The sequence below is a fragment of the Phoenix dactylifera genome, chromosome 17 (genome assembly GCF_051530095.1).
Source record: "Phoenix dactylifera cultivar Ajwa chromosome 17, Ajwa_hap1_PhDact_Kaust_v1.1, whole genome shotgun sequence".
NCBI classification, from domain to species: Eukaryota; Viridiplantae; Streptophyta; class Magnoliopsida; order Arecales; family Arecaceae; genus Phoenix; species Phoenix dactylifera.
The window spans coordinates 17,858,286-17,877,367 of record NC_143206.1 but is presented as its reverse complement, the minus strand read 5'-3'; the positions used below and the strand labels follow the sequence as shown (position 1 = coordinate 17,877,367).

General features: G+C 40.2%; 1 protein-coding gene and 1 long non-coding RNA gene across 5 annotated transcripts; both read right to left on the bottom strand.

Annotated features, from left to right (window-relative positions):
- Nucleotides 1-6,786: 6,786 nt before the first annotated feature.
- On the bottom strand, nt 6,787-12,283 carry LOC103706643 (APETALA2-like protein 1). 4 transcript variants are annotated; one of them, XM_008790807.6, is made up of 11 exons: nt 12,131-12,283; nt 11,080-12,010; nt 10,953-10,978; nt 10,818-10,848; nt 10,631-10,721; nt 10,399-10,544; nt 10,094-10,138; nt 9,863-9,966; nt 9,601-9,734; nt 8,689-8,763; nt 6,787-7,524 (listed from the first exon to the last, which is right to left on the bottom strand). In XM_008790807.6, exons 2-11 carry the CDS (start codon nt 11,619-11,621, stop codon nt 7,315-7,317), a joined length of 1,404 nt encoding a protein of 467 aa, XP_008789029.3. In that variant the 5' UTR covers nt 11,622-12,010; nt 12,131-12,283; the 3' UTR covers nt 6,787-7,314. The 4 variants fall into 4 exon arrangements, with proteins under 4 accessions (XP_008789029.3, XP_008789030.3, XP_008789031.3 ...); XM_008790808.6 differs by having other exon boundaries at nt 11,080-11,962; XM_008790809.6 differs by lacking the exon at nt 10,094-10,138.
- Nucleotides 12,284-12,524: 241 nt separating this feature from the next.
- On the bottom strand, nt 12,525-17,412 carry LOC148699677 (uncharacterized). Its single transcript, XR_015974467.1, has 3 exons — nt 17,285-17,412; nt 13,759-13,849; nt 12,525-12,662 (listed from the first exon to the last, which is right to left on the bottom strand). It is a non-coding gene; the product is annotated as an uncharacterized LOC148699677 (long non-coding RNA).
- Nucleotides 17,413-19,082: the final 1,670 nt, after the last annotated feature.

The following is a 19,082-nucleotide window of genomic DNA, read 5'->3' as shown; positions in this document are numbered from 1 at the left end:
CGTTTTGCTCAGAAAATAAAAATTGCACTTTCCACACAGATTGGTGCCAAAAAGGAGCATAGACTTGTGAAGATTAAGGTTTATATATTGTGCACTTGGTAATTGGAATGGATGGGTCCTGTGTTTGGACGGTCTACAGGGAGGGAACCATGCATGGGTTCTCCATCAGTCATCTATGTTGTCTTTGTGAAACAATTTCATCAAACAGATAACGCAAAGCGCAGACCTACATTTATTGTGGCTCGAAAAATTCATACAAAGCGCAGAAGTCCATTTATTGTGGCTCGAAAAATTCATACAAAGCGCGGAGGGATACGAATGCGAAAGTGACGCAAGAAATAGCCTGAGATATCTGAAATCTTTGTGTGGAATAACTGGTTATCTATTAGTAAGCTATGTAGATCAAAAGCTTGGGAGAGGGGAAGTGTCACAACCTAAAGACCTCACCCAAAAATGCTAGTCTAAAGATATTATTTAGATTCTTTGGCCCTTCATAAGTATCTAAGATCTACCCATTGCATAGCTGATGTGGGGCTAAATATATGTCAGCATGGATTCTCACATACTCCCTCCATTTAAGCTTTGACGTCCTCACCATGCTAAGGATTCAAATACATTCATTTCTAATCGTAAGCACTATGGTTGACCCATGGTCAGCTCTCTAAGGGGCTCAGAAAAGAGTTAGCAAGTCTGAATCTGAGTTAGTTTTTAGGCTTTTTTTTTCATTCGATTGAATCGGAACTAGAGAGAGAACCAAACCAAATACGACGAGTAGTGGGGTCCTGAGCTAAGCCGAGGCTAAACCTCGGAAATCTTATCCGCAGAATCCGAATCATCCGCCGAAACAGACGCAGCACTCAGAGTGGTTACTGGACAAGGCTGGGCTGGATAGACTGCTAGGGGGAGTAATACCCCGGAACGTCCAAGTCCACCTTCTCGAAAGAAAATATCTATTTTCTGAATTTGACGTTGAGATTGATGGCTGCACCTTGTTTGTGTACTGGAACAGCTACCACTTCCTTAGAACAATTCTGTATATTCCATTTACTATAAAGGTTCCTAGGGTTCGATTCCCGCATTCTAAAAGAGGTGCGATTCGATTCCCAGGAGACTCTTCTATGAAACAAAAATGGGGATTATCCGCAAAGAACTACGGTAGAGCGGTTTATGAATGTCTATGTCTTTCCCCGTCTTTTAGGGGCCGTCGAGAGTAGTTCTCCTTCGGGAAGGAAGTGTCTAAATGGCAGCATCTCCTGGTCCATATAGACTATATTTCAAATTCTCTCTGATACCATTTTATCACAATTCAGTACCTCACCCCAAAAAAGTTAGCCGAAAGGTATTATTTAGATTTCTTGGCCTTATATAAAGATCCAAAATCTATCCAATACATAGCTGATATAGAACTAAACGTACATTCGCACGAATCTTCGCAAGAAGATATGATGGCTCACATGTTAGCATATGCCAAAGCGTGACATGTATGCCATGGCAAGGTGTACCTAAAGAACTTCCTAGCTTATTAATCGCTTACCTATGCTTATTATGCATGCATACAGCAAAACCAAAACCTGTCCCTTCCAAACTGAGTGGGGACATATCCGCTTAAGTCAAGTCTGGCTGCTCGTGAGGCTGTGAATGACTAAGAAATTCTTGTGCAACGCCCTTTAATTTTATGAGCTCCAAGATGGTCCAGCCTCTGGGCTATATCCATGTATAAGGTAGGATTGAGATCCAGCACAGATACCGTGTACCAAAGAACGGTTATAATGACGTGTGGTTCTGAAAATCCACTAATAAGAACTATAGTCCCCCCATGAGTATATTTCGCAAGTTTCCTTCTGCGTCACCAATTCTAATACGACATTTAATGCATGACATTATTTCTATTCACTGCGCATTGAATGATATTAAACATGTGATGAAAACTAAGCTCACTAGATTCCAAGCCGCATTCGATACAAGATCTAAGATTTCCTTCCATGCAAGATATGATAGGGCTACCTTTGTGTGGGTGCGATTGAAAAGAGCCATATCCATTGATTAAAACATATACGAGTGGCAGTAGGCAGCGTTAGACTTGTTGAGATATCAAGTTTCATTGGCCGAGGGCATGGAAAGGACTATTGTATGCAATAAAACAAATGAGGGTGAATCATATTATTCTTGATTTTTTTTTCGTTACACTTGAAGGGAATCGTTGATGGTGATTGGGTGGCTGTCAAATCTACCATTTTTTTGAAATTAATACCATCACTTGATTTAGGACAGCTGGAGAATGGCTTCTACTCTATAATTTTTTTTGAGATGGCTTATGTTTATAGAAAAATAAACAATGTTGCTCAATGATGACTTATATGGCTAATCATACAGAAACTGCATTACTGTATCAGATTTTTTTTATTTTCTAACCTAACAGTCTAGAATATTTCCTATAGCTATTTTTCCCCTCATTTGTGACGCTTCATCACAACCATCTTTTTATTGTTTTTTCTCCATTATCTGGAGGGGAAAGCAGGTAGATTTGCAGCTGTATATCACTTTTATGCGCATCATACATGCCTGCTGATGTAATAAATTTTTTTCAAGTCATGAGACTATCCAAGGCTTCTTGTCTCCTGTTCTCAGACAAGTCAATGAGTGGTTGAGTGCACGAAACCCAGGTCTTCTAGTGCCCCGTAGCTAAATGGGCCCATTATTCGTATTCCAACTTCCCGCGAAGCCCAAAACAGAGATGCACGAGGTCCAATACGAGGAGGACTATTTTGGTGGGCCCATGTAGTGCCGGCCACAAATCACACCTTAAGGTATGAGGTAAGAGTGCCTACATGTATCCCGAGCTGAGCTGATCATGGGCAGACTCGGACCTAAACTCTATTTATCTTTAATGGAGCTTCAGGTCGAGACTATATAATATTTGGTATTTTCTGTGCCCAAGCCCAGCTCATAATTAGATTTATTTGGGCGGCAAGGAAGGGATGCCACAAGACCCACGGTAATATATGGATCATGATCCTAACTCCAATATTGGAGGGCTTCAAGACTTCAAATGTCAGGCACTAAAGATATAGGCAAGGATCTAGCTGCTGCATGAATGATTTGGCTCACCGGTTGCCGAATTCTTCACAAATTCGCCCAAGTTTCACTACTCCAAGGGAGGGGGCTGCCGAGTAACCAAACAAGATTTGTATTGGACGGTCAAGGTGACCCGGACAACTCCGATGCCTTGCTGTTCCAGCGAAATCTTTCTTCTGGCTGGTAGATTAAGAACCCATTACCTGCGACTTCATCTATGGAAAAGAATAATTCGAATTTGACTTTTTTTATTTTTAATTTTTAAAGATATGTGATGATGTACCTAATTTTTCGTGGCAGGGTTGCACGATCTGCAACAAAGATCGCGAGATACGTGGCGTAGCCAACTTGCTTACAACTATTTTTTTTGATAAGAGCTACAGCTAATTTTTAACATAAATATTTGGGTCCAGAGGTGAGATCTATTTTAAAGTGGCGTTGGATCCTGTCGTCGTTGGATACCAGTTTGTTGTCGCCATTATTTGTCATAAATCCTATATATTTTTTATAATATCCAAAAATAATGACAGACAGCTGGTGTTTAAAACTCTCAATAAAATAAAAGGAAAGAACACAACGTCCGTGGACCTGGAGATTGACCCTTAACAAGAAAATAAAAAAAAAAATACAAATCCACGTGACACAAGAAGATTAGTATAAGCAACAGTGAGAGTGCATACGCATGCAGTGACGCATTACTCCCAATAAAGAAAGCAGAGAAATCGAAGCGAGGAAACGTACGGCTTCCAAGTTGTGTAGTGTTTTGTCGAACTCAAGGAATCCCAGATCGAGGAGGCACCAAAGCCATGCCTGAGAAAGGAGCCACCAAAAATATCTTCTTTCTTGTATCAAAAAAAAAAAATATCTTCTTTGGCACCGCAAGCTGTGGGGTCAACTTAAACCTGATAAGCTCGAACTTGGCGTCACCTCTTTTGGTGTAGGGATGCATTTGATAGGCAGCAGGAATAATTAGGGCTATTTAAAAAAGAGAATGCTCTCAATCAGCAAACAGTGTGTAGCTAGGACCTTCTGGGATTTGACAAAAGATAAGTCAAATTGAAATTTATATAACGGCTCACTCTCATCTGGGATAACCTGAGAGGATTGACACAGTCATCACCCACCTCAGTGGAGCTTTTTTTTTTTTTTGTAAGGTTGGGGTGGATGTGTGTGTCAGCATGATATATGGATTGTTTGTAGAAGGTGTGAAGTAGAACAAAAAAATGAATAGATACATAGATCATATTGAATATTTGTTTCTTCCACAATCATACATATTCAATGACTTGCAGAAATCAGTTATCATTTTTCTTGTATTTGTTCTTTATTTGTTGATGATGAGTTTTTTTTGGTTTTATCCTATATTTCTTTACATTTTCCTGCTATTTGTTTTTTTAAAAATTTCTTGTTTATCTTTATTGTAGAAGAAAACTTATAAGAGGGGATGTGATGCCTGACCTTGCACCACGTGTTTTAAATAATTACCATATCCCCGCAATGCATGCAACGGCATATCTCCCATCTCAACTTTTACTCAAACCTCCTTTGTTGTTTATTGCACAAATGAGGCCGACTGACCTGAGAGAAAAGCTAAAACAGGCATTCTATGTTTAAATGCGACCACGCTGCATGTAGTAATTATTCTGAAATTCAATCGACTCTTTGACTACGGTTGGAATTTTCACTTGGATATTGCCTGTTTGACTCGAAGATACGTAACTCGTGCGCATGGTACAGTTGCATGCACTGTCTGCTTAATTTATAGTTCTCCGTTTATTGGCTTGCTTAATTTGTGACAACTGACAAGTGAAAAAAATGCTACCTTAGGAAGGTAATTAATGCGAGTGATGAATTAATTATTAAGTCTAACTTGTGTTACTCTTTGAATCACTGCATAAAAAAAGAGACAGTTCTTCTTATCAGCTTTCAGGAAGAAAAATAGAGGCGCTTATCCAGCCTGTTATATTTGAAGGACATCGCTCATATGGATGAAAAACTCATCTTTGACGACTAATAATAAGGGAATACATGCATCTTTGTTATTTTAGTTGGAATTTCTTTCAAAATACAAACGTGGGATCCTGTCACCTTCTTACAAAGCCATGTTTCCCATCAGATGGGTAGTTCTTTCTGTGCATGAGATTTTTGTGTCTGGCTAGCATCACTCAACTCTTGTACACTTCTGCGAGGGTATTAATGTAGACATCTTTATTTTTCTGAAAAACATATACAGGCAACTTTATTTCTGCATGGATCCTCCAGAGGCTGCGAGGGCGTCACTGAAACAGTCAATACGATGAGGCTAATGTGCCATCTCCGCGTCTTCACAGACTTCGACTGATGTGGCGCAAGCTCTGTGGACAGATTTCAGACGATACGTACGTGGAAACGGGGGCCGTAAAAATCCCGCAGGCAAACCTGAGAGTCATCTCGGCAGTCGTGTCCCTCAATAAGTTTGCAAGTCGGGGATGCTGTTTTTGAGTCATGAACGTTGTATTCTCAAGAGCATGAATTCTTATACAAGTGAAAATTGTTACGGTGAAAATTCTTAGTTCGAAGTTACCAATCAATCCAACCATGCTTTACTTGGAGGAGCTGTTAGTCGTAGAACTTTTAAAAGTATAACTTTTATAAAAAATTATTTGATGTTTGGTAACTATATTTTTAAAGTGCTGTAGCACGTTAACATATGTTTAATAAATAAATTGAAAAAATATTTTTGTATAACGAAATTATCATAAAGAACATTGCATAGAATTATAAAAAAGAGCATAATAAAATATAACATATATTAATACATAAATATATGATATAGTATAATATTACTATAATATAATATAATATTATTATAATATAGTAATATAACATAATAACTTAATATAATATTAAATTATTTAATATATTTTATTATCAATATTTTGGTAAAAAAATAACTTTCCGATAAAGTTCAAAATAATTTTTTTCGAAAAGCTCCAAAATAAAACATCTTCCAAAAAGCTGCTCTCAGCTTTCTCAGAAAACTAAAACAATTTTTTAAAATTTTTATCAAACACTATTTTTATCTAAAAATATTTTTAAAAAATTAAAAAATATTTTTTGGCTCTCTAAATTTTTTCCCAAATAGAGCATTAAATTACAGTGGACTACCTTCTTCATCGGAAAATCTGCAGTGCGTCTGCTCACGGGGATGCAGGGAGGGGGGCCCCCCACGAAAATGAACTTGAAAATTACTGAGGGAGACGTCCACTCGCAGCTGGCAGGTACATCACATCTCATCCTTTGACATCTAAATCTAATCCAACCAAAGCGCTGATATACATACGAGGCGGAACGCACCACAACCGCACCACGGATACCCCTGGCTTTTGTGTACGCCGGACCAGGCTTTTCACGTGATTTGACAAGCCTCCCAAAACACAAAGCTAGAACCCAAGAGCCTTGGAATCGGCGCAGCGTACGCGCTTGGACCGAGAGTGGAAGGAGTTACGTTGCGCGTGCAGCCCTGAAGAAACAATTGTTATAACCGGCTTCAGCCGGTAACCGTTGGCTGTTTCCTGATACGAAAGACCAGCTACATTACCACCACAAAGAGACGTATCTCTACCCCCCCGCTTCCGTTTCAACTGTTTACACAGCAGTGAAACCAAAAAAAAAAAAAAAAGTACCTTGCCAAGAATACTTCACTGAGAATATCCCATCAATCAATCCATGTAAAAAAACAAAACAAGCCCAGACAAACCATCCGGCACAGCTTCGTCAGTTTTATTGCAAGGGAACCCATCAATAATAAAGGTGGTACAGCATCGCGTTTGCCAAAAGCAGGGCCCTGCTGGAATCCATTGAGATGAGAAGATAAATAAAGGAAGAGAACTCAGAACAAGCAGTCAGGAAGGATGCCTTTCAGGCCAGCCAGAAGAGAGCTCGGAGCCAGAGTGGCAACTGGCCGGTCTTTCTTCTTTCGAATCCACGTACCCTCAAAAGGCAAAGAAAAAAAAAAGGCTCCATTCGAGGACACCCACAAAGTCCCAGCAGCAGGCCAAAAGCTAATCTCCAATCACGACCATCCACTCTTTAAGTTAGCTGGCGTACAACTGTTAAAAATCCGAACTCGCACCATGGGAAATTTGAAAACAAAGCACCATCCCCGTATTTTTACTTGGCAGATGGCTACCCTCCGCCGCTCCCTTAGAGATGTTGGCGTCGAGAGCATACATCATGCAGGAGTCCAAGCACACGGGTTCAGCTCTCGAAAAGAAAATTGGATGGAGCTAGTGGGTCGAACTGGGATTGCAGGGATGCCGAAGGATGGGCAGATGTAACGGCAGTAATTGAGAATCCTGATGATGCTGCAGAAGAGAGCAGCGAAAATGGAGCAGGGCCATGCATCTGCCATGCCCAGGTGGGTAGAGCTGGAGAACCAACCTCAGGCCTCTTCTCCCTTGCTCTTTCCTGTAAATCATAGGCAGCAACTAATCACATGCAGTCGACACAACTATATGCGATACATGCCGTAAACAAATGATACAGGAAAAACAGAGCATGTCAATAGCATATTATGAAAGCTCAGTATCTATGTAACTTGCGACAAATGGCTGTCAACAGAATAAGACTGCAACGTTACAAGCTAGGTGACCTCCTAGAAAAGGCTAATTATCCTTGAATGGAATATGGTTGCTCTTGTACAATTACAGGTTAGACATTAATCTTTGATTTTCGATGTGCCTACTTTGAGGTTAATTGATACTCGCTCCCAAAAGGATAAGACCTGTTTCGCCAAAGAAGGTATTAATGAAATTATGTATGCCCCTTAGGCTACAATTAAGATACTTTAAATAAGAGACACTTTACTATTTAGGCTGAAGCCAAACTGATGAAACCTTCAAAAAGGACCGCTAAATTTTTACCATGACCAATGCTACAGATGCCCCCCCGTGCCCTGCGCCCACTCTATTATGGAAATTGACGTGGATGGTGACATATGACACCCTCCCAATGAGCGGATATGTCAAGGGAACTGGCTCTTAGGTAATAATTCATTCAGAAAATTTCAAACTGAAATCTCAGATGCGTGACATATGCATTTCACAGCTAATGGTGGATGAGACACGTCTTAACGATCTGGTTTCACCGAGATAAAAAGTTACCAGAAAACAGTAAGTCTAGTGTCACTGGGTATCCATAGCTTAACAAGTTATCCTACCTCGTAGTCAGATGCTTGCAAAGGAGAAAATTTTTGACCAATAAAAATTATAGCATTTCCACAAGCTGTTGAGCGGTTCGGAATGTCAACTACTAGATGTTCATTTCAGGGAACCGTTTCAGACGCGAGTACCACTAACTTTACTAAATTTACAAAGCCCAACCATATACAATTGTTGTGGCAAAAGACAAAGCAAAATAACTACCAGAACTTGCTGATTTCTAAAACCATATGCAATACAGTGAAACTAGAAGCTAAAATAAATGGTTGAATTTCAAAATCTAAACCACCAGCTTCTGCAAGAGTTGACAAATCAAGTTATTTTTTTTTAAAAAAAAAAGGATTAAGCTAATCTTATTTGACATTTAGCTAAGGAGAATTTGCGATAAAAAGAAAAAATTGTAAAACATTACCTCAATGGGGGCCGGGTATTGAGCAGTCCATACATGATGCGGCTGACCAGCCAACAGGGAAGAAGGGCTATCAATCTATAGTAGAAGATAAAGACAACGAGAAGTCCGTATTATTAGTTATCAAACAGCTTTCTGGTATTAAATAGGTCCATTAGCTTTTATAAATCAAAGACAGGCATTTGTAGGTATCCAACAAATAAGCTAGCGGCGAGGCACAAAAAACAGTAAGGTAATAGGACACTGGTTGTACATTACAGAGTCTCCTAACTTCTTAATCTTTGAAAATAAAAAATATCATAGCAAGATGACAATATTGGTTGAGAAAAACTGAATGCAAATGAAGTGAGGAATGAGCATCTCAATCAAATAATGTTGGAAGTCCATTTCTTATCCTTTTTGTTCGAGGATTCCATTCCTAGTTTATCTTTATTTTTTATTCTAACTCTAGTTAGAATAGTTTGTCTTTTTAGTGCTGGCTATTTTAGTTAGGTTGAGCCTTAAGCTTGATATACTTAAATTTGTTTATTAGTTGAAGCGGAATATTAATGTTTTTGTTTGCCTTGCAGTAGAAGAGAGTGTGTGGTTTTATAAATAGAGGGAGAAAGTTATGCGAAAACTTGGAGAGAATTATTTTTGGTGAGGTAAGGGAGTTGAACTCTTTGTTTCAATTTTTATTTTCTTTGGAACAAATTTATTTTTTTCTCTCCCAAATTTTTTGTTCTACTATTTTTGCTTGATTTATATGATGTTTGTTCCGGATCCTGCTTTTGGCACGGTCAATCTAACTCTAGGTAGCACGCCGTTCTACAAACACATGTTTTATGGAAGAGAGCAAAGAGATTCTCAGTTTCTCCAAATGTGAGAAGAGATAACTAAATAAAAGATAAAATATGATTGTAGCAAATTAATTACCGTTGCTTTTTTGGCGTCAGAAGATTCAAGCAAGCCATAGTGGAATTGGATGCCTACTGAATTGTGATCCCTCTTTGGACTATGGGCAACAGGTTGAGAAATCCTCAAGTTCAGATCAATATCATGGCCGGTGGCTATGTCAAAAAGATCCACAATCAACAAATCAATTCACCACAGTTGATTAATTAATCTTCATGAATGAATATAACAACCTCTAACTCCAAAGCACATAAAGAAAGAGATTGCAATTTGCAGATGATACCTTCACTGTTAGCCTCAGTAAGCAGTTCTCCTTTATAGGCACCGGGCTCAAAATTGGTAACAGCATCCCTTCCATTACATTTTATAGCTGCCTTGTCATAAGCCCTGATATTTAAAAAAACAAAAAGGAATAGGAAAAAAGAGATTCATGTTGGAATGGAGCCCTGTTGAAGTTAACAGTAAGCAAAGAGATTCATTGTCAGCACTGGAAAAATCCCATGCTCAATAAGACCTTGCAGCTTCTATTTCGCTGTCGAATAGCCCAAGATATATGTACCTGCACCCAAGTATTGCATTCTCAATCGGTGAAGACTGGGTCTCCACGTTCTTTTTCATTTGTCTAAGAACCAGGACAGTTAACATATCTAGTCATACAGCTTAAGGTGCTTTCACCAAACAGATAGAACCACGGATCTCAAGCTTCGAGACCCAATATATTATCAGCAAGGAATCACATGCAAGAGCAAAATCTCAGGCTGATTCCAAGGAGGAAACGGAACAAACTAGAAAACAAAGCATAAAGAAAGGATTGCTCACTTCTTTCCAAGGAATTGCCCCATGCGAGCCTCCCAGCGGCCGCACTTGTGAAGGGTGACCCCTCTGTATTTTGAGCTTCCCCTCGAGAACCCGGTGCTCTGGCGACGCAGTATGTGCACGAATTCCTCCTTCGTAAGATTCCTCATCTGATCAGCAAGAAGAATCCAGAGTAGATAAGCCAGAATCCTCCTACAGGACAAACTATCTCAATAAATTTCAGGTGCTTGATCACCTGCTGTTTCAGATCTTCCTCGTAGTCACTAAGATTGAAATTTATGTCAGCGTCAACTCCTCGAAACTTAATCGCAGCTCGATCATAAGCCCTGCAATTAGAACACGATTTTTCCAAATTAAATTTTGACTAACCAGGAAAAGACGAATAGCAACAGGGCTCAACATAAACAGAACTCAGTTTCAACCTGGCTGCAGCTTGAGCAGTGTCGAAACCTCCTACAAAATCCAAGCCATTAAAAAACATATGATATCAGAGGATATCAGATGAGCAGGCAAACAAATACCCGATCATTAAAACAGAATTGCCCGAATTAACTTACCCAAATAAACCTGTTTCCCACAATCCCTGCATAATTTTCAAACAACAAATTTTTGATAAATCATAACCGGAACCAAAAAAACAAAAGAAAAAACAATCACAAAATTGAAGAAATATAGCGAATCAACCAGATGTGAGATTCCCATCTCCCGGTCCTCCGGTAGAACGTGACTCCCCGGTACTGAGAGCTCCGAGAGCGTGGCCCCCTTCTGCTCTTCTTGACATGCTGTTGCTGCCGCTGCGGCAAAACCCTGACATCCGCTGGAACGTCGGACTGGCTGAAGCGGAGATCCAACCAATGCTGCCTGGATGATGCGGACGAAGATGCCGCTACCGCCGGTAGCTGGGGCCATTCTGGAACCACTGGTGAAGCCGGAGGAAAGAGCTGCCTGGTGAGGAAGCTGGACTCCAGCGAGACATCATTTCCACTCCCCTCGATCTCCTCTTCCACCTCGTTCCCTCTTACCGCAGACGTGGAGCGCTTCAGGATGCCGAACTGGAAGCCGGCGGCCGGCCTGGCAGAGCAGGAGTCGTCATTGCGGGCGTTGCTGGAGGCCTCGGCATTGAGAACGGAGGAGTTGGAGGTCCCAGAGTCCTCATCGGGGAGCGGCTTCTCCTTAAAAGCCGACGACTCGCCGGAAGACGCAAGGTTAAGATCCAGCATCATCATCCTTCCTCAAGAATCCGATCGCAACCAAGACTTCGATTCCTCAAGAATCCGATCAAATTCTGCCCTCTCCTCCGAAATCCTCTCTTCTCGGGTAGGGTTTCGCTTGTCGCCTACTTGCGGAAGAAGAGCCAGAGCAAGTAGAGGTAGAAGCAGGACAAGGCGGAGTCGTTCTTGCGGAACATTTGGCTTCCCACTTCACCGCCGGCGATGATTCCAGATCTTCCAACACATGCACCAGATGGTCTCCGCTCTCTCTCTCTCTCTCTCTCTTTGGGTCTCCTCCTTCCCTCCTTCGTTCTTTCCGGCCTCTTATCTCCCAGCTAGAGAGTAGAGATCGAGAACTAACAAAACGGACACAAAACCCTCGATATTAGATCCGAGCGGGAATCCTTAATCAGAAACAAAGCAAGAAACAAAGAGAAGCCCATGGTCATTTGGGATTCGATCTCCAAGAAAAGATAAAAGAAAATTAATAACAACGAGAGCAGAGGAGGAGAAGGAGGAGAAACCTCGGAGGAATCGCATGCTTCTTACTGATGAGTGGGCAGCGGCGGAGAGAAGGTTCCAGCGGCCGCGGGCGGCGGAGGAGAAACGAAGAGAACGGGAAGGAAAGGCACGTGATTGGACGTGCGACGAGCCGAACAGCACAGGCACCATGGATCAAATGGCCTTCCTAAAATATGAGTATATATAGAAACGAAGGCATCGGAAATAAGGTGTGCAGTACGGCTACCGCCAGTGGCCGGTATCCCGGTTTTACCGTCCGGACGGAGAAAATATCGGGGACCGTCTGATAGGTCCATTATTCCGGACCGTCTGATCGAATCGGACGGACGGGGGACGGTGTAGGTGACATCCGTCGGATGGGAGGGACTTTTTTTTTTTTCCTTCCTTCTTTTGTTGATTCGATGGGGAGTGGATTTCTTTATTGAGCGCGAGCACCTCGTGGGAACGAGAGGCCATGAGCCGTACACGTCCCGGCCATGGATTATATTTGCTCGCCTTGGGTTTTATTTTTTTTAATCTGCTGCTCACATAATCCTACCATAAGTACACTCAGCTATATCAGCATCAAATAAATAACACAGAGCAAAAAAAAAAAAAAGGGAAGACTGCACAGTCTGAAAAAACTCCTTAAAATTATGCACGGCGAAAAAGACGACCCAATCAATACGCCTTCCAAAACTTGCCTTAATTTCTAGTGTTATTAGTTCAATTAATTATCCATTAATTAAAGTTCTCTGCTGTGTGTGAGAAACGAGCTTCAGTTTTCCATTTTGGGCATGAGAAAGCTACATTATTGGAATTAAAATGACCAATAATGATGATGGGGCCAATGGCGGACCGACCACGCTATTTTATTGGTGAAATGGTATGAACATGAAGCGCCGCCTCTTCAATGAGGTGAAGAAACAAACAAACAAATTACAAATCACAAAAACTGATGGGATAGTAACATGGGATGCACCTTATTGAATTGTGAATACATATTATATTACATGAATGATAAATGGTAGCCCAAAAAGTTGTTACCAAAGAGAATTTTAATGTCGTCATGGATTCTTTTGAGAAACAAATGTGAGGAGTGTGAAAATATAGTGATGTTACTTTAGCCTGCTACCATATTTAGAGTGGTTTAACTTAGAAACTAGGATGCATCGATGTGTACAATATAAGAACAAGCGGAATTGGCATCAAAAACATATTATTTTATTAGTAAAATATGTGGGAGTTTTTAATTTAAAATTAATTTAATTTTTTTCTTAGTCTTTGAATTTTAGATGGTTTTAATATTTTAAAATAACTCTTTGCCGGGCATCTTTTTTAAAAAAAACTGCAACTTTTTGGAAATAAAAAAAATTGGTTTCCAAATAAAATCAGATATTTCCAAAGCATCGCATAACTTAGAAATACGATATTTTATCGATCACTGAACAGAGTTTATAAATAAACTCCAAATTTAGCATCTTGGAATACTCGATCTGCGAATCCAGCTCTCACTCACATCACTCATTGTTTTCTCGGTTTTCTATTTCTCGGTAGAAACAGAGAATTCTTTTCTTCTTCATTGCCCAATTTTTTTCTCCCAATAATCATACTCGTTAGATGAGAATCGAACTGAGCCGGATTATTGTACCGTGAAGATGAGATCACCGCAAACCTCCATGTAGAGAGCGAATCACATTTTTAGGGCAACATGCATCACACGCCTCGATCCAGCAAGCTTTCTACAAATTGATTCAGAAAAAGATGTCATAAATACTAAGCTTTTAATTTTGATTTATTGTTTTATATCACAAATAGCAATTCCTAGGTACATCATTCTTTAATGTCCAACAAATGTAGGTAGCATTTTGAGCTACCACTCTGTGATATTTTTTTTGTTGATATCAATCTTTTAGCAAAGCAAGGGTAGGCAATAATTCCAAACTTCAAGATGGGTCATAGTGGGATTGGTTAGGATAAAGGAGACTCTTAGGACTGAAGATGGAGACACTATAGCTAAACTTGAGCAATTAGATGAGGAGAAGCTAGGCACTCATGAATTAGACGACTAAAAGGAAGGACGATGATAGTCACATTGTGAAGGGTTTTGGTGGTTGTGCACCAAATCAAGGAGACAGACGAGGGAGAAGCGGGAGAAGAACAAAAGGGCATGAGAGAAACTATTAAATTTGAAAGAGGCCAGAAAAGTCATTTGATAAATACTCATGGTTCCACGAATTACAACTTGACAACACCTGAAATAGGTCTCAACAGCTTTTCTAGCCGCTTGTAGCACACCAGTGGATTTTTCCTAAAATCAAATAGCATAATGAAAACATCTAAAATGGCTCCCTTCATTTCAGATTCAGCTCGAATTAATTAAGCTAACAACTAGTCTCAGTAGTTTTAGAAACCATCTAGGTCAGCATTCTTTAATTGTATCTCTTTTTGCTCGTGTAATGTTAGTAGAAGCTCCTAATGTAAATCTCTTTGAATGTTTTTATTGCAAATCAAAACTTTATGGTAAAATTTAATGATAGTGAAAGCAATAACCAATTTTTTTTTGTCAAGATAGTCTAGTTGCTTGACAAACTTTTATTAGATATAATTCATAGAATGGGTGGTGCGCACGATCGATTGTGGACATGCTCCGATGAAGCGATCTACTAGGGTCCAACCTAAAAGCAAGAGAAAAACAACACTAAAAATGTAGGGTTATTTATGTTCTCCATCATCCGTCAAAAAAAAGAAATTATTTCACTAACAAGTAAAAGAAAAGAAAACTACATATGCATCTAAGTGAAAGCTATCTAATTTAGACCATGCATTTTTTTAAAAAAAAATCAAGCTGAAAAAAGAAACTATCTAAACTATTTTGTCACGACCCAAGAAAAATCCAGTTAAAGTCGAAGCATATATCTAATCAGCATCAACCTACCCAACAAATGCAACATCCATCCTAATATAGGAAGAGAAGAATAACAAAACCGGATAGAATCTGGACCATTGCTTTGAAGACTTACCAGGGCAGTTGGGGACACGAGAAAGGAATAAAGATAAGAAGGTTTTCCAACCCCCACCCACTGCGATCAGGCCCCTCCCCAACCGATCCTTTCCCCCGGCGGTACCCCATCTCAACATCGAACACCCCTTCTCTCTCTCTCTCTCTCTCCCCCCTCGTACGTATTACCTTTATTCCGGTTATGGCAAGAAACCCGGAATATGAGCACTATCCCGGCCCTCTGCCGACTATTTCCGCTGGCCCACACCCGTTCTTTCATCCATTCAGAAGGCTAAACGTGCAACCCACGACCCCCCCGAATCTTCCGACGTTTCTTTCCCTATCCCCGCTTCCAAAGCTGTGGATATCGCTCGCTCAGATGATTTTTTTTGTTAAAAAATTAGAGTTAGGAGTAAAAGCATCACATGATCCATGAGGGCATGCACCTTCTGGTGCGAGTCCAGTGCATGGGATGGGTTTAACATGAGCGGCGAGAAGGGCTGTGCTTGGCCAGTGGGAGACTCACCCCGGATCAAAGCGACAGGGCAAGGAGAAGTGGCCTGGTTTTCATGCATCAAAGCAGGCGGCCGATGGGGTTAATCGCACTTTCCGGCGAGCGGCCATGGCTGCATCAAGGTATTCATCTACAATGGGGGTCGGGCGAGGATGTTCCTTTTCCTCCCCGGCTCTGTTCATTCTCTGATGGGACTCTTGCGCGCGTGCGCGTTGGAATATGCTTCCTTTTTGCACCTTCTGCGACCCACAGAGTTTGGTGTCGACGGCGAGGCGATGCCCATGCGGCCGTTGTCGGCTGACGATTAATTGCTTGGTGGCAGGGGAGCCGCGGTCTCCGACCGCCGGCAAAGTTCGGCCCATGTCTCGGGGCTTGAAGACGGCAGCGACTGCTCCTGGAACTTGGTATCCCATAAGATGATAGCTGTTCGAGATGACTCCGAGACGTGGATCCCAACTGGTATTATTGTAGGCAATAGAGTTTTGTTGCCTTTGGAGCTTTGGACAGGAGAGCTTTTACTATTTATTGTTTGGTCATTATGCTCCGAAACCTTAACATCTATTTCATTAGAAAGTACTTTTAATTGTTTAATTATTTGTATAATAAAAAATTGTTGTTATAAAGTATTTCTAATTTATAAATTATTCATTGTGATGTTTAACCTAAATAATATAATAAATAATAAGCTCGAAATTAGTTATAAATATAGCAATATTTTTACAATATTATTATGTTATAATAATTTTAGATATAATATAATAAAATGATAATATTATTTGAGTATATCATACTAGCATTCTATGATAATATGAATATTACAATATGAAAAATAGAAGCACTAGAATCTTTTAAGAATTGCATGATATTGCAGTTTCAAACATGTTTCAGGAATAAAAATATCTATATATAAACAGATATGGATATAGCATACATACATGGGCACATGCATTGGCATTAATGAAGTAGGGGTGCATTGAACTGGTTATATTAACAACTGCAAAATATCCACTAATTGTAAATCACCTTAGAAGGACCAACTATGTTGTATCCCATGCTAGTTCTATTATTTCTTTTACCTGTTAATGCAGAATGTACTTGAAGAGTTTAATGTCATAAAATTTGATTGCGATTCGAAAAACAATAAAAGGGAAAAAAAATTACCCAAACAGCTGTAATATACCTAAAGAATCAAGACAACCCAAAGTTATACACGTAAGCAGCAGTAATCCGTTCCTAAAGGGGCATAACCCATGAGTCCCATGTCCACTTCCAATTTCTCTGAGGGTGCACAAAGGAAATTGATGTCAAGAAAGCTCATTTTCTAAATACAAAAAGATAATCACTAAGCCCAGGAATTATGGTTATCCATAAAATTAAAAAAAAAAGATCTAAAAAAATATTAATTTTTTTGGGACAATATTTTTATTGCAAGCTAGGTATGTACATATAGATGAATAAAAAAAAATCTATAATTCTACGACATCTATGCAGAATATGATTCAACAATTGATATCCTAAAAAAAAAAAAATCAATCATTCGTTGAAGCAAAACATATAATCAGAATCTACGCATAATCTCAATAGATACGCACAATCTTTTGCGGTGAAAATTATACACCGACCCTGTCGGGTTGTCCGGGCCAAGGTTGTGAGATTCTCTACCTGGCCGTATCACCTTCCGCAAAAGAACCGCAATGTCGTGGGCTACGGGAATGGGTGTACGTGCGCCTAGTCCGGCTAAGAACCCCAATGAACCCCAATCTAGAGACCGGGAATGGGCGAACGTGGCATGCCAAAGTGACATAATATAGATAGATCATTTATAGATAAATTTAAAAGAAAGGTACACCACTATTGGATAAGGCGCCAAAAATAGACGCAAGTTGGGCGAATCTTTCCCAACTTTTTTTGTCGGTGGTAATGTTTTAGGAAAAAGTCCCATCATGGCGTACTTATTTATAGTATAAGTTGTTGTTATGAGCACTTTGTTGCTTTAAATATTGCGAAACCTAGGAAAGATGGCTGATCAGATTACGGCCACGTTGACAAAATGTCCTCCCTCGCCATCCTTGTGCATCTTACAACAAAAAAATAATTTTTTTTAAAAAAAAAACCCTTGTGCATCACGTGAGCTGATCCTTGCGGCCTTTACTGGGTTGGGGGCATTTAGTCATGAGAACGACGCCGAAAGGGTAGTGGGGACAACTGTAGGCGAAGTGACTGGAAGACAATAGTAGAAGTACCGACAACTCAGCTGCAAGCCCAAAATCTTAAACCTAACCTTTTTTTCGGCCTTTTCTTTCCTCTAATTACATAACGTGGGCATCGTTGGACCGCGCAATAGCCACTTGATAATTCATACAGATAAATAAAAAAACTTCAAAAAATATATAAGTTGTGATCCAATGATCAATATTGTAAAAAAATGTTAATTATTTTTTTTACAAAAGATACCATTCAAACTTATAAAAATAATATTTTATTCTAATAATACTAAAAAAATAGTTTTTTTCGATACTTTTTAAAGCATGTATCGACGCTTATAAGTGTCGATAATTTTGGCTTCGACGCTTTCAAAAACATCGCAAAAGCATTAGCAAAAAATGGAAGTTATATAGATGCTTTAAGCGTTGGTCTATTTTGGAGTCCACCGACACTAATAAGCGTCAGCTTTTGCCGAGCAACCTCATATATAATATTTTTTCGAAAATTGAAAGTCTGTTATCGATGAAGCAGTATGATCATGCTCAGAAAATTCAAGTCCGGAAACATGTTTCTTTTTCAAACTCCATCAATGAGATACCGCAGCAAAAGAACAGATAATCTCATCTGGTGCTAATGATTTTTTTCACAAATTATAATAAATTATATATATTCTCATCAATGATGTTTTTTTTTTCAAGTTACAATAAACCACAAAAGATCCTCTAACCTTATCCCCAACCCCATGTGAGGTTCCATTTACAAATTACCAACAAAAAGATCCTCGATGCAATCTGAGGATGTTTCTTGTCTCCCCTATTTCTACCAACAAAAAGAAGGAAAAAAGATCCCCAACCCTATATGGAGTTGAGTTGCTGAAACTCGAGCTGCTGCCGGAACCGGTTGATGAAGTTGTCGGCACAGGTGTCCACCTCCCCTCTCGCGTCGTCCTCCTCCGCCTTCGCCTTCCGCCGCTCAATCCTTGACCTCACTTTCTCTGCCCAAGGAACCACCTCCGCCATCTTAGCCTCGATGTGCGCGAACAACTTCACCGGCACCTCCCCCACCGTCGGGCGCACGTATGACTGGATCTAGATGAACTGGTGGTACTCCTTGCCGGCGGGATTGGCCTTCGGGGCATGGATCGCCTCCGCGGCCGCGGGATCCGAGGCTAGGGTTTCCATCCTCCTCCTTCTGCTCTCTCTCCCTCTCTCTCTCTCTCTCTTTCTGAGCGGCTAGGTTTCTATCGTTGGGATGG

What these genes read in the sequence shown, in the direction of transcription:
- LOC103706643 (XM_008790807.6), bottom strand. Translation starts at nt 11,621, where the DNA reads ATGATGATGCTGGATCTTAACCTTGCGTCTTCCGGCGAGTCGTCGGCT. An exon ending in TGGGAAACAGGTTTATTTGG is followed by an intron (nt 10,849 to 10,952) that starts GTAAGTTAATTC and finishes TGGATTTTGTAG; the next exon opens with GAGGTTTCGACACTGCTCAA. An exon ending in TACTGAGGCTAACAGTGAAG is followed by an intron (nt 9,735 to 9,862) that starts GTATCATCTGCA and finishes TTTTTGACATAG; the next exon opens with CCACCGGCCATGATATTGAT.